General features: G+C 30.9%; 1 protein-coding gene across 5 annotated transcripts in view; it reads left to right on the top strand.

The window, feature by feature from the left end:
- The window catches only part of LOC113517118 (JNK-interacting protein 3), a 53,976-nt gene extending 30,140 nt beyond the window's left edge, over positions 1–23,836 (top strand). For 4 of the 5 annotated variants that reach the window (XM_052895374.1, XM_052895373.1, XM_052895370.1 and 1 more), the window contains 12 exons: positions 6,364–6,512; positions 7,665–7,813; positions 8,560–8,714; positions 9,074–9,232; positions 9,621–9,743; positions 10,118–10,277; positions 10,765–10,951; positions 12,045–12,205; positions 12,476–12,636; positions 13,148–13,421; positions 14,556–14,798; positions 19,186–23,836. In XM_052895374.1, the coding sequence (XP_052751334.1) occupies positions 6,364–6,512; positions 7,665–7,813; positions 8,560–8,714; positions 9,074–9,232; positions 9,621–9,743; positions 10,118–10,277; positions 10,765–10,951; positions 12,045–12,205; positions 12,476–12,636; positions 13,148–13,421; positions 14,556–14,798; positions 19,186–19,307 (2,043 nt within the window). In that variant the 3' untranslated portion in view covers positions 19,308–23,836. Of the gene's footprint in view, positions 1–6,363; positions 6,513–7,664; positions 7,814–8,559; positions 8,715–9,073; positions 9,233–9,620; positions 9,744–10,117; positions 10,278–10,764; positions 10,952–12,044; positions 12,206–12,475; positions 12,637–13,147; positions 13,422–14,555; positions 14,799–17,545; positions 17,668–19,185 lie in introns of all 5 variants that reach the window. The other variant, XM_052895372.1, reaches the window with a different exon arrangement.
- Positions 23,837–25,853: the final 2,017 nt, after the last annotated feature.

Below are 25,853 nucleotides of genomic sequence, written 5' to 3'. Positions count from 1 at the left end.
GATATTTGTCGGAAATAAATTATTGTTATAGTGCTATGAGTAACATTTTAGTACACTACCAGTTTTAGCACTTTTGAAATAACGAAAATTGTTCCATTATTTTTTGAAATTTTACAGTTAATTCCTACGTTGCTACGCTTCGGCAAGCTTTAGTATTAACACTCTAATATAATATAATTATTTCAAAAATAGTAATGTCACTGTGTCTTTCAATACCTTGCTTACAAACACCATCAACACGTCAAAATATCAAAAAATACACCTAAGGCTTAGACAAAGCTAAATAACGTTACTTAAGCTTCTGCACAGTTTATTAATAGGCCGTCCTTGCAAAAACTGACGAGTGACCTTTTCTCATTTGAGTAATGTAACGTATGAATATTCGGCAGTACATAGATAACTACATTTAAAAAAAATGATGTATGGTATATTGAGTAAGAAAAAAAAGGTATTCCTATATTTACTTGTGGATCTCAAAGAACAGAGATTCATAATATTTCGTGATTTATACACACAACGAGCCTTAAATCTCTAATATTATATTTAAGTTAGATAATTATCTAACATAGTAGGTGTATATCTATACAAAAAAAGTGAAAACACTAAAAATAGTCATTATAATATTACTCCTATTTTTTTTTTTGCGCTGCACTCCTCGCTCTGTATTTAGACATATTTTATTACTATTATACAGGTATTCAATTAAGGATTTTGAAACTGATTTTGAAACGTTAGCTTGGTTGTGATTATTCTGTTACTTTTTGTGGTTTATTTTATTATAATTTAACTTGATACAACCCTTCTAGAACACAAGCCTTTTAAAATATTTTTTTCGTTTAAAGAGATATAATTGACTTTGAGAAGCAATGGTAAAAAAAAAATAGACTCGTGATTTATTTGCATGACGGTCTTTTAATAAAAAAAAAAACAAAAACAAAAACGTGACCACAGCTTGTAATGATTACAGTACTTGGTGAAACTGACGGTGTCGATGGTGAAGGTGACCCTGACGACGATGATTGTTTCACGTTTATTCCTATTTATATGTACGTTACATATGAAACTAAGTTATTTTATAGCTACAAAGTGGTAACAGCACTAACTTGATTATTAATAAAATTTTCATGGTAAGAAGCGTCTCTACTGTAGAGTTATTACGTACTTAATCGGAGAAGTAGAAAAAGAATGAGCATATGAAGTGCAATAAAAGTGTATTGGTTTTTACCGATATCTAAATATCTATGTCTTCAATATATAGTTTCCATTATTGGATTTATAAATGTCGAATACAGTTATGTATCATACTAGAGTTACATTTCTATTATAATAGAGATTTTTGTCAGTGACTAAAACATAATATTCTAGAGAAATGAGATGGGATGCACTTAAATTTATAGCTTTCTCGACTATGAAATTGTGTGATTCCTTTGTTTCAAACGAAAACGGTATAGAGTATAAAATGCTATGTAAAATATAATTTTTATTTCTTTTTATTCATCCCATCTCTTTTTTTATATTTAAAACATATTTATTATAGCTAATATAACCTCATAAATGTATGTTATAAATCATAGTAATTATATACTGGTTATTAATAGTGATAAGAAACGTACATATTTAAAAAATAATATTTTTACGTACATAATCATTAACTTCCTGTTTCCTGCTTCTAAATTTAAATTTTCGAATATTTTTTTTGCATGCAATAGCCTAAATATGTCTTTTCCTTTGGTTGTTAATTTTATTTAAATGTATTTTTCGCTTGTTTATTAACATCTTATCCTAAGGGCCAGTATCTAATGAAGAGGAGATAAGCGAGACCAGAGAAATCCATTGTAATCTTTTTTAAATGCCAATTAATGAATATTTAATTTGTAACGGATCTATCATTCTATAGTAATATTACAAACAGAAGAGATTTAATTGTTCCTTTATAAGGGATAAGCTACAAAACTACCTAACCGAATTTTAATTATTCTTTTACCTATAAAAGCGATAAATCATATAATGTTTTAAAATCCTATTTATCCGTACGAAGCTTGATCGAATCGCTAATTATACATATAAATATTATTATTTATACAGACCGTTACAAATAACTGTAGAAATTTTATTTGTTGAGGTTGATAAAAAATATTTCATTGTGTAAATTAATCACTAATATTTTTAGAATAAAAATGTAAAATAAATTTATTATTCTCCATTTACTCATAATGTACATAACGTACTTTTAAGACTTGCAAAAAAAGAAGGTCCCAAATTCGTTCAACTTTTTTATGCTAAAAAATTTATTACTACTACTATTACTGATTCCAATATCAGGGTGATAGTACGAACTAACTGTTATACACCTATAGGTATGCATTACACCATACAAACTACAGAATATACTATACCATAACAGTCCTTTTGTTTTACCAGTTTCGAGGATTATATATGCTTTTGTCTGACTAGCCTATGCATGGGGTTTAATCTATTTACAAGTCAAATATTATTAAAGATAATTGCATGTAAATATATGTTCTCCTTGTTAAGAGAGAACCGTATTCAGCAATGTGTCAGTAATGGATTCTTAAAAAAGAAGATAAAGTTAAAGGTATATTAAAATAAAATAATTTATTTACGTAGGACACCTTAAATATGTGCGTCAAAAATGATTTAAACAGCAGTAGAAGTAAAAAGGAGTCTAAATCTCTGATCACCTCTTCTTTGGATTAACTGGCCTATATAATTACATATAGAATTTGATTGGCCATTATTCCTTTTCCTCTCTTTGTTTTCAGTTGAAACAGTGACGGGGTTCTTAAGAAAGAATTTATATGAATATAAGCAAGTGATAAAGTCTAATGACGTTGTTAAGTGATCAATGTGTTTGTCGTAGGAGTACTCACACAAGTAGTGTTTTAATGTGTTCAGTGTTTTATTTATATCGGTTTTGGTTTATTTTTATACCTCTTTGTTTTTATATTTTATATATTTTGTTTGTAATCTTGTTAATATTATAGTGCCTAATATAGTATTTAATAGTAAAATATGTGATATAAATACTCCCAATGGTAATGGAATAATGTGTTACCAATACTCTTCATCCACAAAATATAAAAGAGGATTAGGATACAGCAGTTAGATATATGGAGTGGATACCACTATTATATTTGTTTATGCTTTATTCCTTAATATAACCAGGGGCAATATTTGGTTATTGTTAAATTATAAAATGACATTATATTTAAAATATAATACAGCAATTGAATAATTTATTACAAGCAAGCATATGTCAATTAAAGAAGTACAAAATAAATTAATATATAGTATTTATGGATCCATATTTCATATACTGGGAAATATTGTATAAATATTTTTAATTTTGATTTAGGTATTCAATATATTCTGAATCTTGATGATTTGTTTTTTTTTTCATATTATTTTTAATGTTATAATTTATTTTCTTCTATCAGTTTCAATGTTGCGTTAGAGTAAAATTATTATATTTATAATGTTACCTTCAATTTCCTTGGCCCACGCTAATGACATTTAGTGTATTAGATGTATAAAATATGCCCTGATAATTATTAAAAAAAATGTGATAATTATCTACTACTTTTTTGTAGTTGATTGGTTTTACAATTTAATTTATTAAAAAGCTGTACTTAGGTGATAACTTATTCGAAACCAAAGTTAAAGTACATCATTTAGCTCTTACTTGCAGCTATGTATAAATATTATGTTATTGGAGTGAATGCAATTTTAGTTGCAATAAAATAAATTTTATTCACTCTAACAATGATATGTTAAGCAATTATTTATTAAACTAAATGTTATTTTATCAATTAATACATACTAATGGGACCGGAATTAAATAAAATAATGCTAATCAAATAACCAGTGATATGTTATCCTTCTTTAACCAAACCAGAAGGCTTATTCGATAAATTCATAATAATTAAGTTATTAATTATCAAGTCATTGCAATTCGGGTACAGTTTTAAACGAGAAACTAATCATTTCGAAAGTTCCACATAAGTTTAGTGCTAAAAATATTACATCTATTTAAAATTTTAGTTATGTATATTTTTTTATTAAAAATACAAAAAAACAATTGTTATAGATAAAGTGCGCTATTAGATAGAAAATTTATTTATGTTTGACTTTATATACAAATGTAAATTTCACAGTTATAAGATAGAAGAAAAAGAGAGAGAGAGGGAGGAAGAGAAACATACGTACTCTACTATTATTACTGAAGTGGTAACCGTCCAGTAATATTTTTATTAATCTATTACTGAGACTTTCAAAGGCAAAAATGTGTTTGAAGTCGTTGTAAGATATCATCTGAAATCGATTTTAGTAATACATTTGTGTACATATTCTATAATTAAGGTAATTTAAATAAATAATCGTTAATATAATATAGGAATTCCTTATTTTTGTAATTTAATATGTATTTAGATAGATTCATACTCCCAGCACTCAGTAAAATTTTTGAAAAAATAATCCTTATGCAACTTGTCAGTTATTTCAATTTAAATAATTTAATCCACAATAGTCAATTCGGTTTTTCCAAAGGTCGTTCAACTACAGACGCAGGTGCAGAGTTGCTTAGACACGTATTTGCTGCATGGGAAACTAAAATGGATGTGATAGGTGTTTTTTGTGACCTTTCTAAGGCTTTTGATTGCGTTGATCATAATACATTGCTAAAAAAACTTGCTTTTTATGGCGTCAAAGACAATGCTTTAAATTTAATAAAATCTTATCTATCTGATAGAATACAGAAAGTGAAGATTAGCAACGCTACGTCTGACGGGTCACTTGTGCAAATGGGTGTACCTCAAGGATCTATTCTCGGTCCATTTTTATTCCTAGTTTACATTAATGATCTCCCATATGCCATGCAGGATAGATGCGGCATAGTATTGTTTGCAGACGATACTTCATTGATTTTTAAAGTTAATAGAATGACTAATAATTATGACGATGTAAATAGTGCTTTGCGGCGTCTCCTGCACTGGTTTACAACTAACAATCTTATGTTAAACGCTAAAAAAACAAAATGTGTTAATTTCTCTCTATCTAAAAGTTTTAATACTAATTGCAATATTAAATTAAATGACGAATCTCTCGAATTTATAGAATCTACTGTCTTTCTAGGAATCACACTAGATAATAAAACACAATGGGGTGCACAAATTCAAAGCCTTGCAGCGAAACTAAGTTCAGCAGCTTTTGCCGTGCGTAAAGTTAGACAGTACACTGATACTGATACTGCTAGATTAGTCTATTTTAGTTATTTTCATAGTTTACTCTCTTATGGAATATTACTATGGGGAAAAGCGGCAGATATTAAGAATATATTCATATTACAAAAACGTGCCGTTCGAGCGATCTACTGTATGAAGAGTCGTGAGTCATTAAGAGAGAAATTCAAAGAGTCAAATATTCTCACCGTTGCTTCTCAATTTATATATTCAAATATTCTATATGTTCATAAAAATCTTGACTTATTTCCAAAAAACAGCAATATTCATAATATTAATACTAGATTTAAAGACAAACTTGCTGTCCCCAAGTATCGTTTAGAAAAAGTTAATAGGTCTTTTATGGGAATAGGTATAAAAATTTACAATAAGATACCAAAGGATATGTTGGAATTACCCTTAAATAAATTCAAAACATCTGTTAAATCATATTTACTGAGCAAAGCCTATTACTCACTAAACGATTACTTGAATGACGAGTGTGCATGGCAATAGTTGTTCATGCACTGAATTTTCATTTAATGTTAGACATAGACACCTATATAAATATACATTGTAAATAAACTGGCTTTAAAAAAAAAAGTAATTCAATTGAGTTTCTTGCCAGTTCTTCTCAATTGGATCTATATACCGAACTGGACGGTAGGGTAAATATAAAATTATAATGTAAAAATTTGACGTTCATAAGCGGCTAAAATGTCCTACATGAATAAATGATTTTTGAATTTTGAATTTTGAATTTTGATTAATATGCCAGTTACACAGAGAAAACTTTTAGCATAACTTTATTACAGATGGTATTTTCCGTTGATCAATTCAGTTACCTATAAATAAACGTCAAATAAATCTAATCTATTTCTAAATACAGCTTTATTGTATTTATAATTCGGTAATTATTATAAATATTTTAAATAGCTATGGTGTTCATATCTTAATTAGGTATGGAGTTGTAATTATTTAAACCCTAAGAATGTAATGGTTTCTATTAAAACGTATTTAACATAAATTGATATATAGAGATTTAAGAAATCTCAAAGTTATGTATAGCTTAATTATTATTATAAATCAGTTAAATGAATATTAGACTAAATGATGGTCGGCGTAGGTTCGGGCGCACGTACGGAAGGAAGACGGGCGCACGCAGGCCTACGGATGGAGTCTGCCCGGAAAAAGTGGACAGGGGCAAAAGGGACCCAGTCCGTGTACTTCCCTATCCTCCGGTGGCGTGCCCGTCCCCGTCCCAGTGTTCTGCAGGTGAGTTAATATATCACACTATCTACACTTTATCACTATATATTAAACCAGAGCAGAGTAGAAACTGTTTTGTAAATTTAAAATAGTGTCTCAAAAAGTTGTATATATATATAAACATATTGATATTAAGACTGAAATTTCCTGAAAATAAAATTAAAAAAACAACAAATAATTTTGAGTATCTCATCTATTTTTCAACTTATGTTTCATTAACGAAAATGTACCTACTCAATTAAAAAGTTTACGTTCTCAATATATGTATTTTAGATTTCATCCTAAATAATGAGAATAGAGTAGAAATATTTTTTATCCCTGTCATGTTTATTTAATTCATTTACTTAATTTTTAAGTATTATTGAACCGTCATTTTTGATGTCTTTACCGCTCAAGTCTTAAAATATCTACTGGTAATTTCAGCTGAGAAGGGTCTCGGCTATTTTTATCCAAACAAAAATAGAGTTTTTTGTGTTGATTATTTTGTTTAATGACAAATTACTAAATAGCACATAATCATGAAAATCAATTAGCTAAATGGTCCCTGGCGGCACCCCTCGTTCATGAGTATAACCAATGAACCAGTTATTATTGTATTTCACCTTATTATGTGCTTATTTTAAGGAGCTCAATAATCCGATTCTTTACGTTGTAATTTTTTTAGACGTCTGACATCTGGGATAGGATATGATTTGTTTTGCATAACCCGCCGAGTTTAATCGGTATTTCACCCTAAGAGTATAATATTAACGGACCAGTACATTTTAATTTTTTCGTGTATAATAGAAATTTAGGCTCCCCGACCAAATCACAGTATTAAATCAATGGACACTTTTATAGTTTAACACGTGACTGCATAATTTTATAGTCACAATTCAATAAGAAAGTGAAGTAATCCGGTTTTAATGTTCCATAGACGATGGCGAATGCCTTGTTCTTGATTTTGAAAAATTAAAAGCGTATAGAAAGAAGCAACTATGTTAGAGATTTAATTTCTCTATTTGTTTAAAGCATAATAGAATTGTATCGTGCTACAGTAAATTATAAAGTAACCATAGATACTGTTCATATCAGACATCATTTCCCATAGTTTGCCAGACTTGTTTTCTTTGCCAGTGCTCCAAAATTGTAATTGATGAAAATAAAACTTATCTGTAGACCTATAGCGGAATCGGAGCCACGAATGACTTTATTGTGTGCCGCCGCTGTAAATCTCAACGGGGGCCGGACCCCAGATGGCGGCTGTATGATCGGCGGAAGTGTGTTCTATGCTAAAGAAGATAAGAACGAGAGCGCCATGTGTTTGGGTGGGTAAATCTTTTTTTTCTATGTATTCAGATGGCAAACAAACTTACGGTCCACCTGATGGAAAGTGGCAAGCGTCGTTATCACGTTGTCTTCATGAGATTTTGTTTTCAATTTCTGGGAAAATATTCAAGGATGTTTATACACGACAGTGATAAACATGGATAGCGCCATGTACATTATGGAAAGTATATGGTGCCCATGGTACTCTTCATGCATTACTTCTTCTGAGAACTAAGGCATCATGTCTTTGTACCTATTAATTTCACTGTCATAAATCCACACTTCAAACTCGAAACGGCTATATAAGCACTGTTCTTTTCTTACTGAAATGCGAGTGGAACAGTACAGTACAAATAACTTTTCTAGAGTCTGTTAAAATTAATTTTATTGAATTAAAATTTAAAATCGACAGAAATAAAATTTTCGGGTAAAAAACTGGAAAGGAATTGTTTTCTTTGTTGTCTTAAAAATCTTTAAAAGCTTATTAACTATACTAACTGTATCCCAATGCTTTGCCCGGGTGAATCAGTACATAAGGTATCCTATGTACTAAGTTATGTTATCTGTGTACCAAATATCATTCAAATTAGTATAGTAATTCGTTTAGTAGTTTTTGCATAAAAGAATAACAAATCCATCCATACATCCTTATAAACTTTTGCATTTGTAATATTAAAAAGAAATTAAGAAAAAAAAAATAACGAACAGTTGTGTAGTCTTACCTAATATGATTTATATTTGACAGCATATGAAATGAGCAAAGCGCAATCCGTACACTCGCCAGAAGTGGAAGAGATAAACCAGCAGCTGCAGTCGACGCAAAACGTCGGAGCGATTGAGAAGAATCTATCTTCTATTGTATGGATTTGCTCGAGTACGCAGACAAAAGGCGTTGTTATGGTTTGTATATTTACTCATATGTATTTTATTTACTCGTATGAATGAGAACAATAAGTAAATCATTTTTAAATTAATTTAATAGTTTTTTATAACCCAATGGCGCTTATTTTTGTAGCAGCCACTTTTAAGTATATGCCGCAAGAAACATTGGCGTATTTTTAGATGTTCCAATTCAAATAATCTATTCAAATATACTTGTTCACAAGCACTATTAATATTTTTTTTTTTTTAAATCTACTGAAGGGTTAAGAAAGTTGTTATCTGTTGAGAAAAGCTCGCAAGAAATATTTACTCTTTTAAATCTCTGTTGACATATATATAAATTTATTTTAACGTATAACAAAAAAAAAAATGTACAGATCGTCGACGCCAATAATCCAGCAGAGGTGCTAGAGTCGTTTCCAGTAAGCGACAAGCACATACTATGCGTCGCTTCGGTTCCTGGCGCAGTAGCTGACGATTATCGCGAGTATGAAGACAGAATGAGCGCCGAGAAAGAAATCAAGAGGCATTCAGGGGTAAATATATACACTAAAATTATTTATACATACATACACATCCCTAGCGCCTGTCTCCTATTGAGGTAGGCAGGGACAATGAAATATGGTCATGATCCTCTTAGGCATTATCCATCCACTGCGGAATACAGGCTTCCCCTATAGACTGCCATGAAGAACGGTCCTGACCCACCTGTATTTATATATAATTTAAAAAACGACAACAACAGCAAGGTTATTTGAATAGTTTTATATGATAATGCTGTAATCAAGAGGACCTGTGTAACAATTTTTTTATGCTGTAATGTTGTATATGTAAAATAGTATTATTTATTTTACTGAGATAGGCAAAAATGTACCCATGTACAGCTTTGTTTTCAATATGTTACAACGATATTATTAATTGCAGCAATCGCTGTTTTGCGTCGGCAAGAGCGATTCGGTCGACAGCCAGACTAATGGGTTGGCGGGTATGGCGAACAGTACAGACGAGAACGGTGACAAGGATGTTATTGTTGGCGCCACTAAATTGGTAAGTTGGTATTTTTGATCAAAATATATGTCGAAAAAATGTTACGTGTTTCTATGAATTCTATTTGTACAATTAAATGGTTATTTTTTTATTTTATTTTTCGTTTGCAGAACAAGAGCGAATCGCTATGACCAATCAAAATAATTTTGTACTTTAGTAATTTTATTACATTTTTATTATTGTTTATTTACAATGATCGAACGATTGAGAAGTGTTTCAAATAATGGAACAAGCACCTAACATAAGTGAATAATACGTAGTGGGGACTATTTTAAAGGCGATAATATTAATGTAGACGAATAAATTCCTTTTTTAAAGAAACAAAACTTTCTTATAAATTCTGAATACACCTCATATGTATTAACTTAACACAGGTAAAGGCGACAATACTGACGCCGCCAGCGACGCCCGTCAAAGAGCCTGCGTCATCGGCGGCACGCGAGATACCCAAAGAATCGGCAGTCAGAGATGTAGAAGAAGCCTCCGATTCAGTCGCAGCTAACAGCCCGCCTCTCAGTTCCACACCTATCAACGGTAAATTAATAATTTGTACTATAATAATTGCCATTTACAAAAACTTTAAGAAAGTAAAGTTATTTTAGGACCTTAATTTTCCTTTATAATTAAATGGTAGTGAATAGGCGTTTTTCTCGGTAATACTACTACTCTTGTAGATAGAAATGTCTGTTTTATTTCTTAAGATATACTTAAATCAATAGCGTCTAGAGAGAGTGTCTTAGAGTATTTATCTAGAAACGCTTTATATAAAGTGGCCTCCCTTTTTTAAAAGTGGCGTTATTTTCAGTATAAAGTTGTATTTATCTTGCGTTTAGTGATTTACTACATACACAAATTGTTACCTTATTTACGTTAAATATTAATATTATACTTTTAGATTAACGCATATTACATAAACACATCCCATATTTTGACACTACGCTCATGATATACGCGTATTATGAATTAGGGTTACGAAAATAAATAAATATATATATTTTACATTGTAACACTTATTACGCAGAACACTTGGGATCCCCTGAGCCCGGTGTGGACGCGTTCGCTCAAGAGGAATCAAACCATGAGAGTTTTGCGGACGTGTCTCAAGAACGTAAAATGTCCACCATAATGGCGACGATGTGGCTGGGCACCAGGAGTGGCAATCTATATGTACACTCCGCTGTTGGAAACTACAGCAAGTGTCTAGCAAGGTATGTTGCTTCACTCTCTTTATTATAATTTTTGTACAACATAAAATATGAAATGGCAAACAAGGTGATGGCTCGCCTTATGGGAAGTGGTCACCATTTGTATATGGGAATTTCTGCTGTATTTCATGTTGCAAATCGTGAATATATTCTATGAGATACATTACGTTGTTAATATCTATAGCTGATTGTTACCACTTTCCAGCAGGTGCGTTATCAGTTCACTTGCTATTCCAAGTTCGATAAAAACAATATGAGTGTATTATACATGACTATTACATCATATTAATATCACGAAAGTACTTTCTCAGAAAATATATCGATAAATTTAATAAATAATAATCTCATATATTTTTCCTATTATGTCAGTTATAGTAAAATTGTACAAAATCATATTGTGTCACAGTAAACTCCCATTGGTTTTTGTAATTAAATATAATAATTTACTTGATGTATTTATACAAAAAGCTTTTGATTAAATGTACCATGAGCACCTAGTTCAACATATAGACTACTTTTCATTGTAGTAAAATATCTTATAGCACAAACCACACCGTGGACACTAGTATAGTCTTGTTTCAATAAAACCAGAGGGAGACTTTGTACAATAGTCAATTGCTTGGGTACCTCTGTCCCATTTGTGTTTCTCCCGTGAAGCAGTTGTGTTTGCATGGCTGTGTTTCAGTTTGAAGGGTGGGATATGGCGTGAATTTACAGGGTACAGAGGAATAACACCTGAGTCCTCAGGAATGGCAACACATGGGGGGTATCATGGGCGAAACAGTATACTCTGTTAGATCCATGGTACTGCTCATGTCTATAGGCGACGGTTACCACTTTCCATCAGGTGGGCCGTCAGCTTGTTTGCCATTCTAAGTCGTATAAAAAAAACATAATGGAAATGTTTTTGATAATTTTAAAAACGGAAATAAATGTAGTAACAAATTATTCAATCAGTTTAAAAAAAAATTTACTGCATCTAGATTTCAATAAATGATCTAATGGTTGGGCCAATTAATAGTTTATTTATATTGTCATTGAGTTCTGTTGAAACAGACTGTAAATAATATTAATTATTTCCTAATTTTACACACAGAGTGAAGTTAAACGACGCAATACTGGCCATCGTGGCGTGCTCGTCACGATGTATCGTAGCGCTCGCGGACGGCACTGTGTCTATATTCTCCCGATTGGCTGAAGGACAATGGGACTTCTCACAATACTGGCAGCTTACGCTTGGCGATCCAAAATGCTCAGGTTATTTTATATGACTTTAAAACATGTTTATATAACTTTATACAACTTTATATACTTTTTATAACTTGTATATTTTTAAGGGATTTCCAAAGGAAGCTGATTGTCAATTGTTTTTTTTTTATTAATCGGGCTACATGTTCACCTCAATTGCCTGGACTACGATAACCATATTATATGTTTGGCATAATATATTTTGTATATTTATCAGATTTATACCTGTGACCTGTACGTTTTGGGATTATACTCATAAACATACATTTTATTATGCAGTAAGGTGTCTAAGTGCTGTGGGTTGTACTGTGTGGTGCGGTTACCGGAACAAGGTGCATGTGATTGATCCGCGCTCTAGGGCGCTGCTGTACTCGTTGGAGGCTCACCCACGCCAAGAGAGTCAGGTCCGGCAGATGGCGTGCGATGGCGATGGTGTTTGGGTGAGTTACTATATTGCTGGTGGCTTCTGATATCTTTGATGAGAATATGACATTTTGTAATCTATACATGAACCTCTTTTTTTTTTAACATTAATTCGAAGAGAATTTAGAACATGTATTTGTAAGGAAACCTACTTAAACTTGTTCTATCACTTTTAGATTAATAATTTAGCGCAAAATCAAAACATTTCGATAGCTAAAATACATTTATTAAAATGTTTAATGATTTTATGAATAAAGGAGTAAAACTGTAAAGGTTGTCACTTTAGTTAGCTTATCTTTTGGCGTATGTCGGTTACTTTGATTCTTCTGAGGATATCGTCTTTTCTTGGATTCTATCACACAAAAAACTCTGAATATGACCCTATCCATAGCTCGCTGGATAACTTGAAACTTTTGCATATGAACAACCGTATTTCCTACACGGTCCTTCAAAATAAATATATATAATATGATTGTATTTCTTAGTTTAATAATTGTAATTTTTATTAACTGAAATCATATCGTACAGGTGTCAATAAAAATGGACTCCACACTGCGTTTGTATCACGCACACACGTACCAACACCTCAAGGACGTAGACATAGAGCCGTACGTAAGCAAGATGCTAGGTACCGGGAAATTGGGCTTCTCGCTGGTGAGAATCACAGCGCTGCTAATCAGTTCCGGCAGACTGTGGATCGGGACCAGCAATGGAGTAGTCATATCGGTACCGCTGTCAGAAGGCTCCAGCCGGGACTCCGTGGGTGGGTCGTTACCGCCTGCAACGAGAAATAATGTGCCAGGTCAGTATAATTAAAAAAAAAAAAGTTTTTTTTTTTTTTTTTTAATAAAATACAACTTGTGTTACTCGCTGATTAGTAGCTTCCTATAGTTTCAAGAATTTTTATAATTGATCAAGTAGTTTTTGAGTTTATCCAATGTTAAATAAATTTCTCTACAAATTATTAGTATAGATATGATAGAGATGTAAAATAAATTCCCTTGCAAACTAAAAACTTGTTTACTATTTATAAGGTGAAAAATGAAGGCTTGTTTCAGTAGAATCTAATTAAAATGTAAACAAATAAATAATTGATCCGACCATCAGACAGTCTGTTGATGTCCAATAGATGAATAAAAAAATCGATTAATTGATTAATTAGTAATTTTGCTAATATTTTCGTGATAATTTGAATAAGGAACAGGCTGAAACATCAATATTTATAATCAAGTCATATAATTCTGTTCATATTCAAGAAGTTAAAATAATGAGTGAACATTTTTTAAAACTAATCAATCTATGAACGCCTCTCTAAATACATAATGACTAAGTGTTTCGTATCTACACTTATCATTTAATTAAGTACACTTAACTGTTTTCAACACTGTTTGTTGTCACTCTACAATAGTACCTCACTCAAATCATTGGTGGAGAGAGGGATTGGGAGTTGTGGGAACTAACAACTCTATTGCTATCAATATAAATCTAGATCTAACGTTCGCCCTTGGAAACTATCGTGTTTGGGGGGAAAAGGATTGTTAGCAATGGAGTTTGACAGTCCCATTGCTAGCAATATACCTTATTAGGTCGATCTCCACGTGGTTCCCCCTGGAAACCATCGTGAACAATTCTTCTTGAATTCGTCACGGTAGGCTAACTGACCTGCTTCATTCTCACCTATCATCCTTCACTGGTGCCCCGCCGGTGTATACCGATATCATCCATTTAAAAAAAAACCATCGTGTTTAGTTCCTGGTGAATTAAATACGATGGTCATGATGTAAGTAATGAGGTGATTCGTCATGATAAACCAACTGACTTGACATTATTCTCACCTATCTATTCAGCAGGCTTCCCATTTTATTTTTGTCAAATAACAACTACAAGTCGAGATTTGAAGTTTGTATACTTATTTTGTCACCAACATTGCTTTCAGGCCACGCGGCACTAGTCCAACCACGACCTTCAAGCCCGACCTCCGCTGCCATACCTTGGTGCTCAATGGCCCACGCCCAGCTCAGTTTCCATGGCCATCGGGATGCTGTCACTTTCTTCGTGGCGGTGCCAGGAACCGGCGGTTCTCCCGCCCGCACCCCTGACTCCACACGAAGACACACCCCCACCCCCCCTCCGATGCTCGTCATATCCGGCGGGGAGGGCTATATTGATTTTAGAATAGGTAAGTGGGCATGAACAAATTGTAACACTCGGTTACATTATGTCGATATTTTGAATAGATGTGAATTAACTTCTTAATATATGATCAATTTGTTTTTATCGTTGGGGTAAATTCTGAAAAGCTATAAAACTGTCTTTTTTTTTTACTGTTAATTAAATTATTATCTTATACATAATCATTATGGGCTACATGTACAGTTCATGATAACTGTATAGTACCAGAATGAAAATATTAGATGTATGCTAAATATACAGAGTTATTAAATAGGCATAAACAAACTCACTATCCTAACTAAATTTAGTTTTGACTCAAATCTATAATATACGAATTTTTTTCATGTTCATCCTTAGAACAATGATTTTGATGTAATGATCTGATTACAATTATAATTTTAGAGAAAGGTTTAGTAAAAGGCATTATGGATTTTCTACATTATGTAATATAGATTTTTCAATGTTTATATTTCAAAATTTCGACCTAATGTAACTTAGATTTTAGAGTGTATTATTGAATAATATTTCTATACAAAACATTTTCCTACACCACGATGTTTTAGAATCCATTCCATTACCAACCACTGTTAAAATTTCATTGTTATCAACTAACTAATATTTTAACGACTATTTTATCATACTTTTTGACTAAAATCAATCTTTGTTTATTCATATTTATGTTCATTGGCATTTTAATATAGTTTGTTTTATAATGTTGATTATTTTATTCTGTCGATTTTGTATTTTATCGAATATATGTATTAAGAGATGTAGAATTTTGAGATTTTTTTGTGTCAATTTTCAATTGTCAATCATTTATTCATAGCAAAAACAAGAACAATATTAGTAATATTTTTCTTTGCGTAGTAGTTAAATAAATTACAAAACTTATACACTTTGTTCTCTATAAAAAATATATCAAAATAGAATAAAATGTATTAATCATATCAAATTCGAAGTAATAATTAAAATTGTTAAAGATATCACGAAATAAAAAATAATAAGAGCGTTTTGGAATTAATCAATAAATGCCAATGACCATAGACCGCCATTTTCATTGACATAAGAATTAATTTTTACTAATAATTAAATCAAAATAATTGATTCTCCACCGTCGTGGTGTTATCCTCTCGCTGTTTAATGAATTCATTATCCTACCTCATTCTAATCGGGTGTTACTGTCACTAATCTCCAACATCTAATAATATTGTAAAATTAAATAAAAACAAATATTCAAATATATATAATCTGTTTTGTATACTTGGCACATTTATAAACAATTTTCGCTTGTCTTTTTATCGCATTAAAAAAAACTTAGTTACAAAATTATATTTTCTTTTTTATATATTTAATTTTATACTTTTGAATTTTTATTTGTTTATTTTATGCACCATTTCGATAAAAAGATATGAGATTTGTTTTATTACTTTTTCAATAATTTGTAAAAATATAGTTCCCAATAATACCCGGTTGGAAGTATCCTACCAGCCAGCAAACCTTAGATCCTAAAGAGTTACTTCAAAACAAGCAATATGCACTTTGGCATAGTTTATATAAGGTCTATATTGCCGCAAACTGAATGAGAGGCTTACGCTTAGTAACAATGGATTAGTTAAGCCTATCCCATACGTGGAATACTTGAGTTTAATATTTTCACAATAAAGTTTATATCTTAAGAGTGTTTACACGAAAAAAAAACAAATATTTTTTATTAGTATAAAACATACTTATGTTTTTGAGATCGGGTTGGTAGGTATACTATTTTTTTTATAGATAAAAATAGAAATTCAAATTAGTGAATTACACAGGTTAAAAATGAGATTAACAGCATTATTCAAATGAAACAGTATATCCACGAAAATAAGGTGAAGTTTACATAATAGCTGTATTTTCTCCTTCATCAAGTCCGTATGTAGCTTGAGCTGATGGTTAGTTACTGAAATGATAATGAGCATTTAAACGATTATTATCGTTAATTGAAAACGAATGTGCAGTAGTTTTAAAAATACAGTGTATATACTATAAATTTTTAATAATGTAAAAGATTATGTAGGTAAACATTATGTATATTCAATTTTGGATATTTTAAATACTGTACTTCAGGTGTTAAAAATAATTATAGTTATGTATCTTTCTTGTAAAAGAAATATTGATATATATATGATATATAAATACATTTTTATCATTATTTTACCAATTTCTGTGCAAAATATCGCTCAAGTATTCATGTGTAGCGGCCTTTATGTAGTGTTTTGATGCTTACGCTTATCATATTTCATTATGCTTAGACATAAAGTAATAATATGTATTCTTGTTTTTAGGATATGGTAAAATATATGAGAAACCACTATAGCTATGTGCCTATTGTTTGATTTGAATGTAGGTGTTGTTTTTCTTTTAAAATGCGCGACTATGAAATACCGTCGTGACATGGATTACAAAGACGCCACATGTAGGCATTGCATGTAATCATATAGTAAAATAATAAAAATATAATTAAGTCGATTACTCCCTTACTTATAAAGGCTAATATTTATTCGGTTGCCAACGGATTTAACATTAAATGTTATATTAATCATTTAAGTTGCATAATATTATTAAGTAAGGGAGTCAATGATTAACCTTCTAAATGAACAAATACTAAACTCATTTTGTGCCGTAAATTTAATTTAATAAAGCGCATTTTATTTGGAAAATAACTTGTAATAGGCCGAGTTGTAATTCCCCCTATTTTTTTTTTATTTTTGCCATTAGAAGAGCATGCTGATGACGTGCGAGACACAGCCTCCCACCTGATTGTATGGCAGACTAGTAAAGAAGTAAACGTACCTGATATAATATAAGAGATAATATTAAAATATACATTAAATGAGTGGGTACGTTATTTTATTGATCATTGCAAAGGAGCATGTAATTTAAATGCTTGACTTTCCATAACATCACTAATTTAATCATTAACAAGTACTAACTTTGTGTACGTTACACTAAAACATTTTACTTTGACCAGAAATATGTGATATTGTTACTATTTATTAGTTATGCATGTATGTGCTTTGATAGTTTTTTTCTTTACATTTATTTCACAAAATATGAAGAAACAATAGAGAATTACTAAATAATAGTAATCTGTATTCAGCAAGCAGTCAGCTATATTGGTTTTTAATAAGTGAACTATATGCAACACAATATATGAAATATAATAACAGTGTTGTGCTTTTTTATAATCTTTTTATTGATCTCTATTAATTTAGTTTTAATTAACTCTCTTATTTTAGGGCGATGCTTGTCTATAAAAAGCATTTTCTATTAATATTTTACTGTTGTTTTAGAATACAAACCCATATTTCAATAAAAAATTTTTTTAAATACATATGTTCAATTAAAAATAAAAATATTCGAACCAAACTGTATATAAAAATCACTATTTCTGGTCAAACTATAGCATTGCCCATGGGAGATATTTTGGTACTGGCAAGACTTCAATTGTTCATCCATTGGCTTACTTTAGTTCATTATCGGCTCGTACTAATTTGAATCTAATGTAACAGAAGGTAAGGTTTAGTTCTTCTATGATTGTACAGTTCTGTACAGTGTATGTGTAATGCTAACGTGTATATTGCTAATCCTGTATTTTGTTATTACCTTTTGACCACGGTTTTTATTGATATAATGTTACAAGTGTCAATTTGAAAGAACAAGAAGAAGAACAATACTGTCTCGTTCTATCTCATTTGCGCGGTAACTATGACGTATCCATCGATAAATTTAATACTACTTGTTTAGAATGGGAGGTCTCTCATGCTGTAATGGATAGTGTCATGGTCAGATGGTACTTACCTTGTAAATATTTTACTAAGTCGTATATAAATTATTGTAAAGTGTATATTGATTAAAGTAACTTTTTATTTTGTAATAGGAATTTTTATATTTTATTGCGAAGCTATTATCACAGTATTTAAATTGTAGATAAATTTAAAGATAACATTAGTTATTTCTGTTGTAATAATTAACTACTAAACACAATTTAAGTTATAATATAGTAAGTTAATATTCTTTTTTTTTTATTTTAAAATGTATGGTGTATCTAAATTTTGTGTTTTGTGTTCATATTGGTTTAAATGATAAATTTATTGATTACTTTTATAAATTATTTTGGTAAATATAATAATAAGATTAATTAATTTGGGTAAATATACCAAAATGCCTAATTGCATACTAATTTTACTCAATCTTTTATATAACATATAAGAAAAGACGCAATATAAATAATATGCCTTTGGATATACTGATTAATTTTGTCACAATTGTAATAGCTTTTTTTTTACGAAACGGAATCCTTATCTTGTAATGGACCTTTTAACAAGTCATATTAATGTAGTGTTACTTTCCAACAGCCGACTCGGAGATGGAAGACAGTGTGATAGTCGCCGAAGATGGCTCGTCGAGCGGTCACAGTTCACTCGCTGAGCGGGCGTCCAAGAGTCACCTGATAGTATGGCAAGTCGCCACCGCCTAACGTAAGGCCAGCCGAGCACGCTTCAACTCCGAGACAGACTTCGTTTACGTGTGTACGTCGACTAAACCAGCGGTACCGATTGACGCATAACTTGTTCGCTGTTTATGAATAGGACGCCTCGTTTGGGAATGTATTTTTTTTTTTTCAATGTATATTAAAAATAAAAAATAAGAACACAAAGGTACCAGTGCCCATACAGTTTGCTCATTTTTATTAATCTGGAAAGATCTTATTTTTTATTTATTTCTTAACTATTTTAAATAAATATAATTACTGATTTTTGACAAATTTATTACTTATACATGTAATTTATTCATACATATTTCACTATTCTATTGGTTTTAAATAATAGAATAAAATTAAATATGTAATCGTTATAAAAATACATTCCCAAATTGTATGGAGCTCACGGATTTTTAGGGAGAGTCAGTGTTTTCAACTTTAATTAGAGCTTGGTTGCATTCGGCAATTTATATTAGGAATTGATTTTAATTAAGAGTTGGCATTTCAAAATCCATTTGTTACCTATTCACATCACTCCTACGTCGTTCAGCGCGCGTGCACGAGTCATAATTAGTACGAGTGGTATAGTAGTATATGACAGAACACTATAATAAGTAAATACTACATTTATATGTGCAAATTTCGACTCGTGCGCACGTCGATCGACCGGCATCTCTACATAACTAGTGTGTGTTGATCATAGTCACGTTTCACGTCACGTTTCCGAACATTCCTTGGAATAGAGGCAGTGCACGGCACGTCATGGACTTTGTTGAAAACTATATTATACATATTCATATTAATCGTGTGCTTATTTGGCTGGATTACATTTACTTGGCGCTTCGGTTTGTAAAACTATCTCGCTCATTTCGTCTATATTCAGTTGGCCGGCCGGCGCGCGAGCATGTTTTATTTATTTCCGTTCATCCGAGCCGGTGTATGTTATATCTCATATAGGCGTAATGTACAACTTATAACCACCAAATTCATTTTAGTAGTGTTAGTTGTTAGTATAGAACAAAATTTTTATATAATAAATTATATTATAAATAGATATGTATTGTATGAAATTTCTCATGTGACAGAGATGTGACCGTCTCTGTCGAGTGTTTCGGCTGTGGTTGTCATCTGCATCACAATGTAATTATAATATTATTTCTCTTTACCTAAAGGCGTGTAATAGTGGATGTTTTTTATAATTTACCAACACGGCACGATATTATACCATTTTACTCTAACGATGTTATAAGGGAGCAAAATGTAAGCAATTGTGGAGACGTTTTTAAATTTCCACAAACATCATGAGCAAACACGGAATTTTCGAAGTGTCTCCTACGCGTATAGCCTACATTTTCTTTTTTATTATACAGTAACAGCATAATTATACGATATCCCGCAGTGCTATGGTAAATTATAAAAGCAGGCGATTAGTGTAATGTAACAAGGTAGCAGTCGGATAACGTCTATGTCGCCATTGCGTTTTACAAATATAAGATTGAAGTTGGAACGCGACCGGAATCGCATCTGTATATTGTTTATTTAGATTGTATTTAAGGTTCTTTTAATCTCTTATCAAATGACTAATGGTGCAAATATATTTTAAGTTTGAATTATTGACATATTATTTAGTTGTTTTATACACTATTTGCGCACTGTTCCAAATATGAAATTCCTTTGGGTACTCTACTGTGACTAAGTTAAATAATGAATCTATCAGAATTTCGTATTTGGAATAGAGTGTACATTCGGTACGCTTGAGGATAGCAATCCCATATAAGAGAGCATTCCTATAAAAATGGCAACATTGCGATCAGTACAGTTTTAGTTTCATATGTTTAATAATTTACTGTTTTGTGATATTAAAATTTTGTTTATGTAGAAATTATGTTCGAGTGTAGTCTATAAATCTGTTTCCGTCATTTATCGACAGTTTTTGTTGGCATAATGTCACTAAAGGAAACATAATTATTTCTAGTATTTAGTTTTCTTTGGTGTATATACTTTCTTTATATATTTTTGACGCGTATAAAAGGTAAGTTTTAATAAAATAATGATAATGAAAAACCTGAAACTGATCTGAGATCGCGAGATTGCGATTTTAATTAGAGAATGCTACAACAGTGTCGTCCTTATAAAGTAGGCTCACGTTGTAAGGATGCTGATATAATCTACATGCAGCACGCATTGCACTGAATTTAATGAATATAATGAAATATGAATGCTATTTCACATTATAATGAAATCTGACTTAATGTGGTATTAACCCTGATTACAATAAGGGTTCAATTTGAAATGTAAATTTTTATCATTTGATTTCATATTTGGAATAGAATGTAGAAATGAAATAATCAATATTGTTAATAATTTTAAAAATTTATCGTAATAATAATGATTTGGAAATATATAATGACAATGAAAATATTGAATGCAAAACTAATTATTGTATTTATCCTCAAGCGTATATTTACCGAATTTTTATCATGTTAATAAAGGCGATGGTGAAGTCTGCTAAACAATTTTTTTTTATTATGAAATATACAGATTGGTTGTTCCGTATATTTACAGCCACCATTTTATTTGTACATTTAGTGATAACCGTTTAAATATTTTAATTCTTCTTAAACCAGCATATTTTGCATTTCAATGTGGTAATAATATTTCTAGATATCTTACATTTTTAAAGTGTCTTATAATAACAAAAAAATATTTCATAATATGCAAAATTGTTTACAGACCGTTCTTTGTATGGATATAGTTACGATGGATTAGTTAAATACTTGCAGAAGACGATGGTTGTAGATTATCAATATGTGCGAAACGATAATTGACGCAATTGTATTTAAACTCCAAGATTTGTACCTACATAGCTGAGTAGACAAATTAATACGGTGTTTAATAAACTACTTATGATCCATCAACTCGTAGACATGACGGGGCAAAAATTAATCTTTTTCCATCTCGAACACACCGTATGCAAAGAATGTCATGGCGGTTTGCTTAGCCGTTAAAACGCCAATATGTTATGAGCGTACGTTCACATTTAGTATATTTCTCTGATTGCAATTTTGAACATCATGGATACTCAGATATGTTTTTTTTTTATTTTACCACTATTAACACTTTTTAAGTATGTATCTGCATCCTCTTGAACGAATGGTACGAACTCACTGTGATGTCATATATCTAACCATAATGTACGAATAGTTTAAAGTTAGTTATTACAGTTTACAACCATGGCCTTCTGTAAATCCTAGTCAAAACATAACGACGTAGTGATGTATCGTTAGAATTATATTGTTTTGCTAATTTAGGCTAAGTTTTAGTATGATTGATAACTAAATGAACACAGACATATTATGTGGGCATTATTGGTATTAGTCATTATTGAAGAAATATATGTGACTGTATAACAGTATATTTAAGAGGCACTCGTTTAGGCGACTTTGAGGACCACCGATCATAAAAAGTACTTTTTTTTATTTTAATTATGTTTCTTTAGTCGTGTTTACAGTAAAATGTAATAAAAGTTCTCAAATTTTTTTCCTAAAAAAATCTTTTAGTCTATACAATAAAAATTTAAGAAATAAATTACTGAATTAAATATGTGTTAATTTAAATAAAATTACCTATTACGTCAGATATGTCGTCGTATCTTAGATGTAGTATAAAACTATAACTTGTTACCATTCAATTAATTAATCGATTTTTTTTATTGATACTGCTTTAGATTAGACGGGTTATTGACGTTCAAAGAATCAAATTTGAATATCATTCTCCTACTAAAGTCGCCTAAATAGAAATGCTTTTAAGAACTCCATTTGAGCGTTATCTATAATATTCGATAATACCTTTATTGTCAATTGAATTTTGTTTGCCTTTTTGTTTTGTTTTGTAGTAAATTAATAATATAAATTGTTCTCCTTTCTAATAATGCCACATAGAATATTTTAAATAATATATATCTAAAAATATTTTTCAAATACTAATTGATTCCATTCAATATGTAGATGACGCACAAATGGGATTTTTAATACTGGTATATTATTACGTGATTGGTACTCAATGTTAAAATAATTCGTTGCTTTCGTAAAATAATTGCAAATTCACGAATATTCCTGTAGTACCAGGCACAGGTGAATCATATTAAAAAAAAAAATTATATCATATAAAACATAATATTCTTATTGTATTTATTTGTACTTATTATTATATATGTAGATCACTATATGATTTTATGAATCGATACATTGCTTATTAAATGAGATTATTAAAGACTTTTCTCTCAGTCGACTTATTATATTTAATTTAAACAAATTGATAAACGATTAATATTAATGAAATTCGGTGTAATTGATTTGTAGTGTATATTGTTTATAGTTATTTTTATTGAATTGAAATCGATCATTAAATTATTTTAAAGTTTATTTTATGTAGATAATCAGTCATTACGAATGGGCATGTATTAGTGAATAAAGATTTTTTCTTGTTTGTAATATGCAATTAAATAAAAAGAAATGCTGAATATATTTAAAGCCTTTAATTATTTATTTATTCCTCTTAAAATTTACATATGTAAAATATTTATTAAGAAAATATTAAAATAAACATCCGAAATTAAGTGGCTTTCTTGTTACCGCTAGAAACGTTTAGTTTTTGTTAATTATTTTATTATTAAAGATAATTGGAGGAAAAATTCTAAATTTGGTGTGTGGTTTTATTTATTTTTTATGAATATAGTAATAATTTATTATAATTCTTGTCTTTATCCCCTTGTGTTAAATTTTGTAAAAAACACATTATCATCATCATTTCAGCCATTATCCGTCCACTGCTGGACATAAGCCTTTCCCATAGACTGACAAAGAACGGTCCTAAGCTACTTGAATCCAATGACTTCCAAAAAACACATACTAGCAAGAAATATTAGTATTATGGGAGTTAATATTTACTTGACAATTTAGAAATTTTATCCCAAATTATCTTTAATTATAAATTATTAACAAAAACTACAAATTTCGATTCCAGTTTTATAAAATAGCTGATGAAAGCTTTTTCTAACTTTCTCCTTTTCTGAGGAATACTTTTTATATCAATATAGTAATAATTTATCTCAATTTTTTTTTTGCATTTATCTTATTTAAACTAATATTATAAAAAGGGAAGATTTGATTATTTGATTGAGCGGTATCCATGGAGGTGCTGTTCATTTTTTTCTATACAACTTAGAATAGCAAACAAGCTGACGGCCCACCTGATGGAAAGTAGTAACCGTCGCCTATAAACATGAGCAATACCATGGACATAACAGAGTATACTGTTTCGCCCATGATACCCCCCATGCGTTGCCATTCCTGAGGACTCTGGTGTTATTCCTCCGTACCCAGTAAATTCACTGCCATATGCCACCCTTCAAATCGAATTACAGCCATGCAAACAACTGCTTTACGGTTGAAATACGAATGGGACAGAGGTGCCCAAGCAATCGACTTTTGTATAAAGTCTCTCTCTGGTAAGTGTTCATGTCATGATGACGATAGCCACTTTCCAGTAGATGGGCTATGGGCTTCTAGGTTTCATAAATATATATATATATATATTTTTTTTTTTTTTTGATAGATGAAAATGGTATGGTAACATGGTAACCCCGCCTGCACTAACGGGATACGCTGGCGGAGCACCAGTGAAGGGTAATCGATGAAAATGAAAACAGGCCAGTTAACCCATCAGGAATTAACTATGATAGTTTCCAGGGGGAACCACGTGGAGGTTGACCTGACAGGGCATATTGCTAGCAATGGGGCTGTCAAACTCCATTACTAACAATCCCTCTTCCCTCTCTTTATATATATTTGTCCGACAGCACATCTGCTTCTGGTGTTGCAGATGCTCATTGGCGGCGGTAGTCACTATCAGGTGGAATGCATGCTCGTTTGCCCTTCTGTGTTATAAAAAAGAAACCTGGATTTTTATTACATGATAAGATTACAATCGAAAGTTAACCCCCGTGTTTTTAGGTACCATATTAATTTTTCACAATGAAAGTTTAAGAAAAGACAACAATACAAGAGTAAAACAATTTTGTAGATTATAAAAATAAGGAATGGTGAATAAGTCTAGAATCTAATTGGGCTAGTGACTTTATTGATATTAAAATTGATTGTAGGTATCTAATTATTATTATGAGGCTAAGAAAATCTTGATAGAAGTAGTGACGTGGGATAAGGGACTATTAGTACTGCGAATTGCCAGTTCTGTTGCTAGTAGTAATAAACTCTGTCAGGTCGACTTCCATGTGGTAGCGGGGACTACATGGAAGTCGACCTGACAGACATCAAAGACAGCAAAGCATCGTACTGAATTCCAGGTGTATTAATCGCGATAGACTAACTGACCTGGCTTTCAATTCTCACCTACAATCCCTTATTGTCTTGTCAGCGTATATCTTTAGCGCAGGCAGGGTTACCATTATTATTTATCAAAAAAAAATAGTGACGTGCTTAAAATTGTCAAAGAAAAAGGCGGGAAATTTTAAGTTAGGCAACT

The sequence above is a fragment of the Galleria mellonella genome, unplaced genomic scaffold, assembly GCF_026898425.1.
Source record: "Galleria mellonella isolate WM207_F2 unplaced genomic scaffold, CSIRO_AGI_GalMel_v1 utg28, whole genome shotgun sequence".
Taxonomy (NCBI): Eukaryota; Metazoa; Arthropoda; class Insecta; order Lepidoptera; family Pyralidae; genus Galleria; species Galleria mellonella.
The sequence above is the reverse complement of the archived record's forward strand: the minus strand, read 5'-3'. Positions and strand labels throughout refer to the sequence as shown.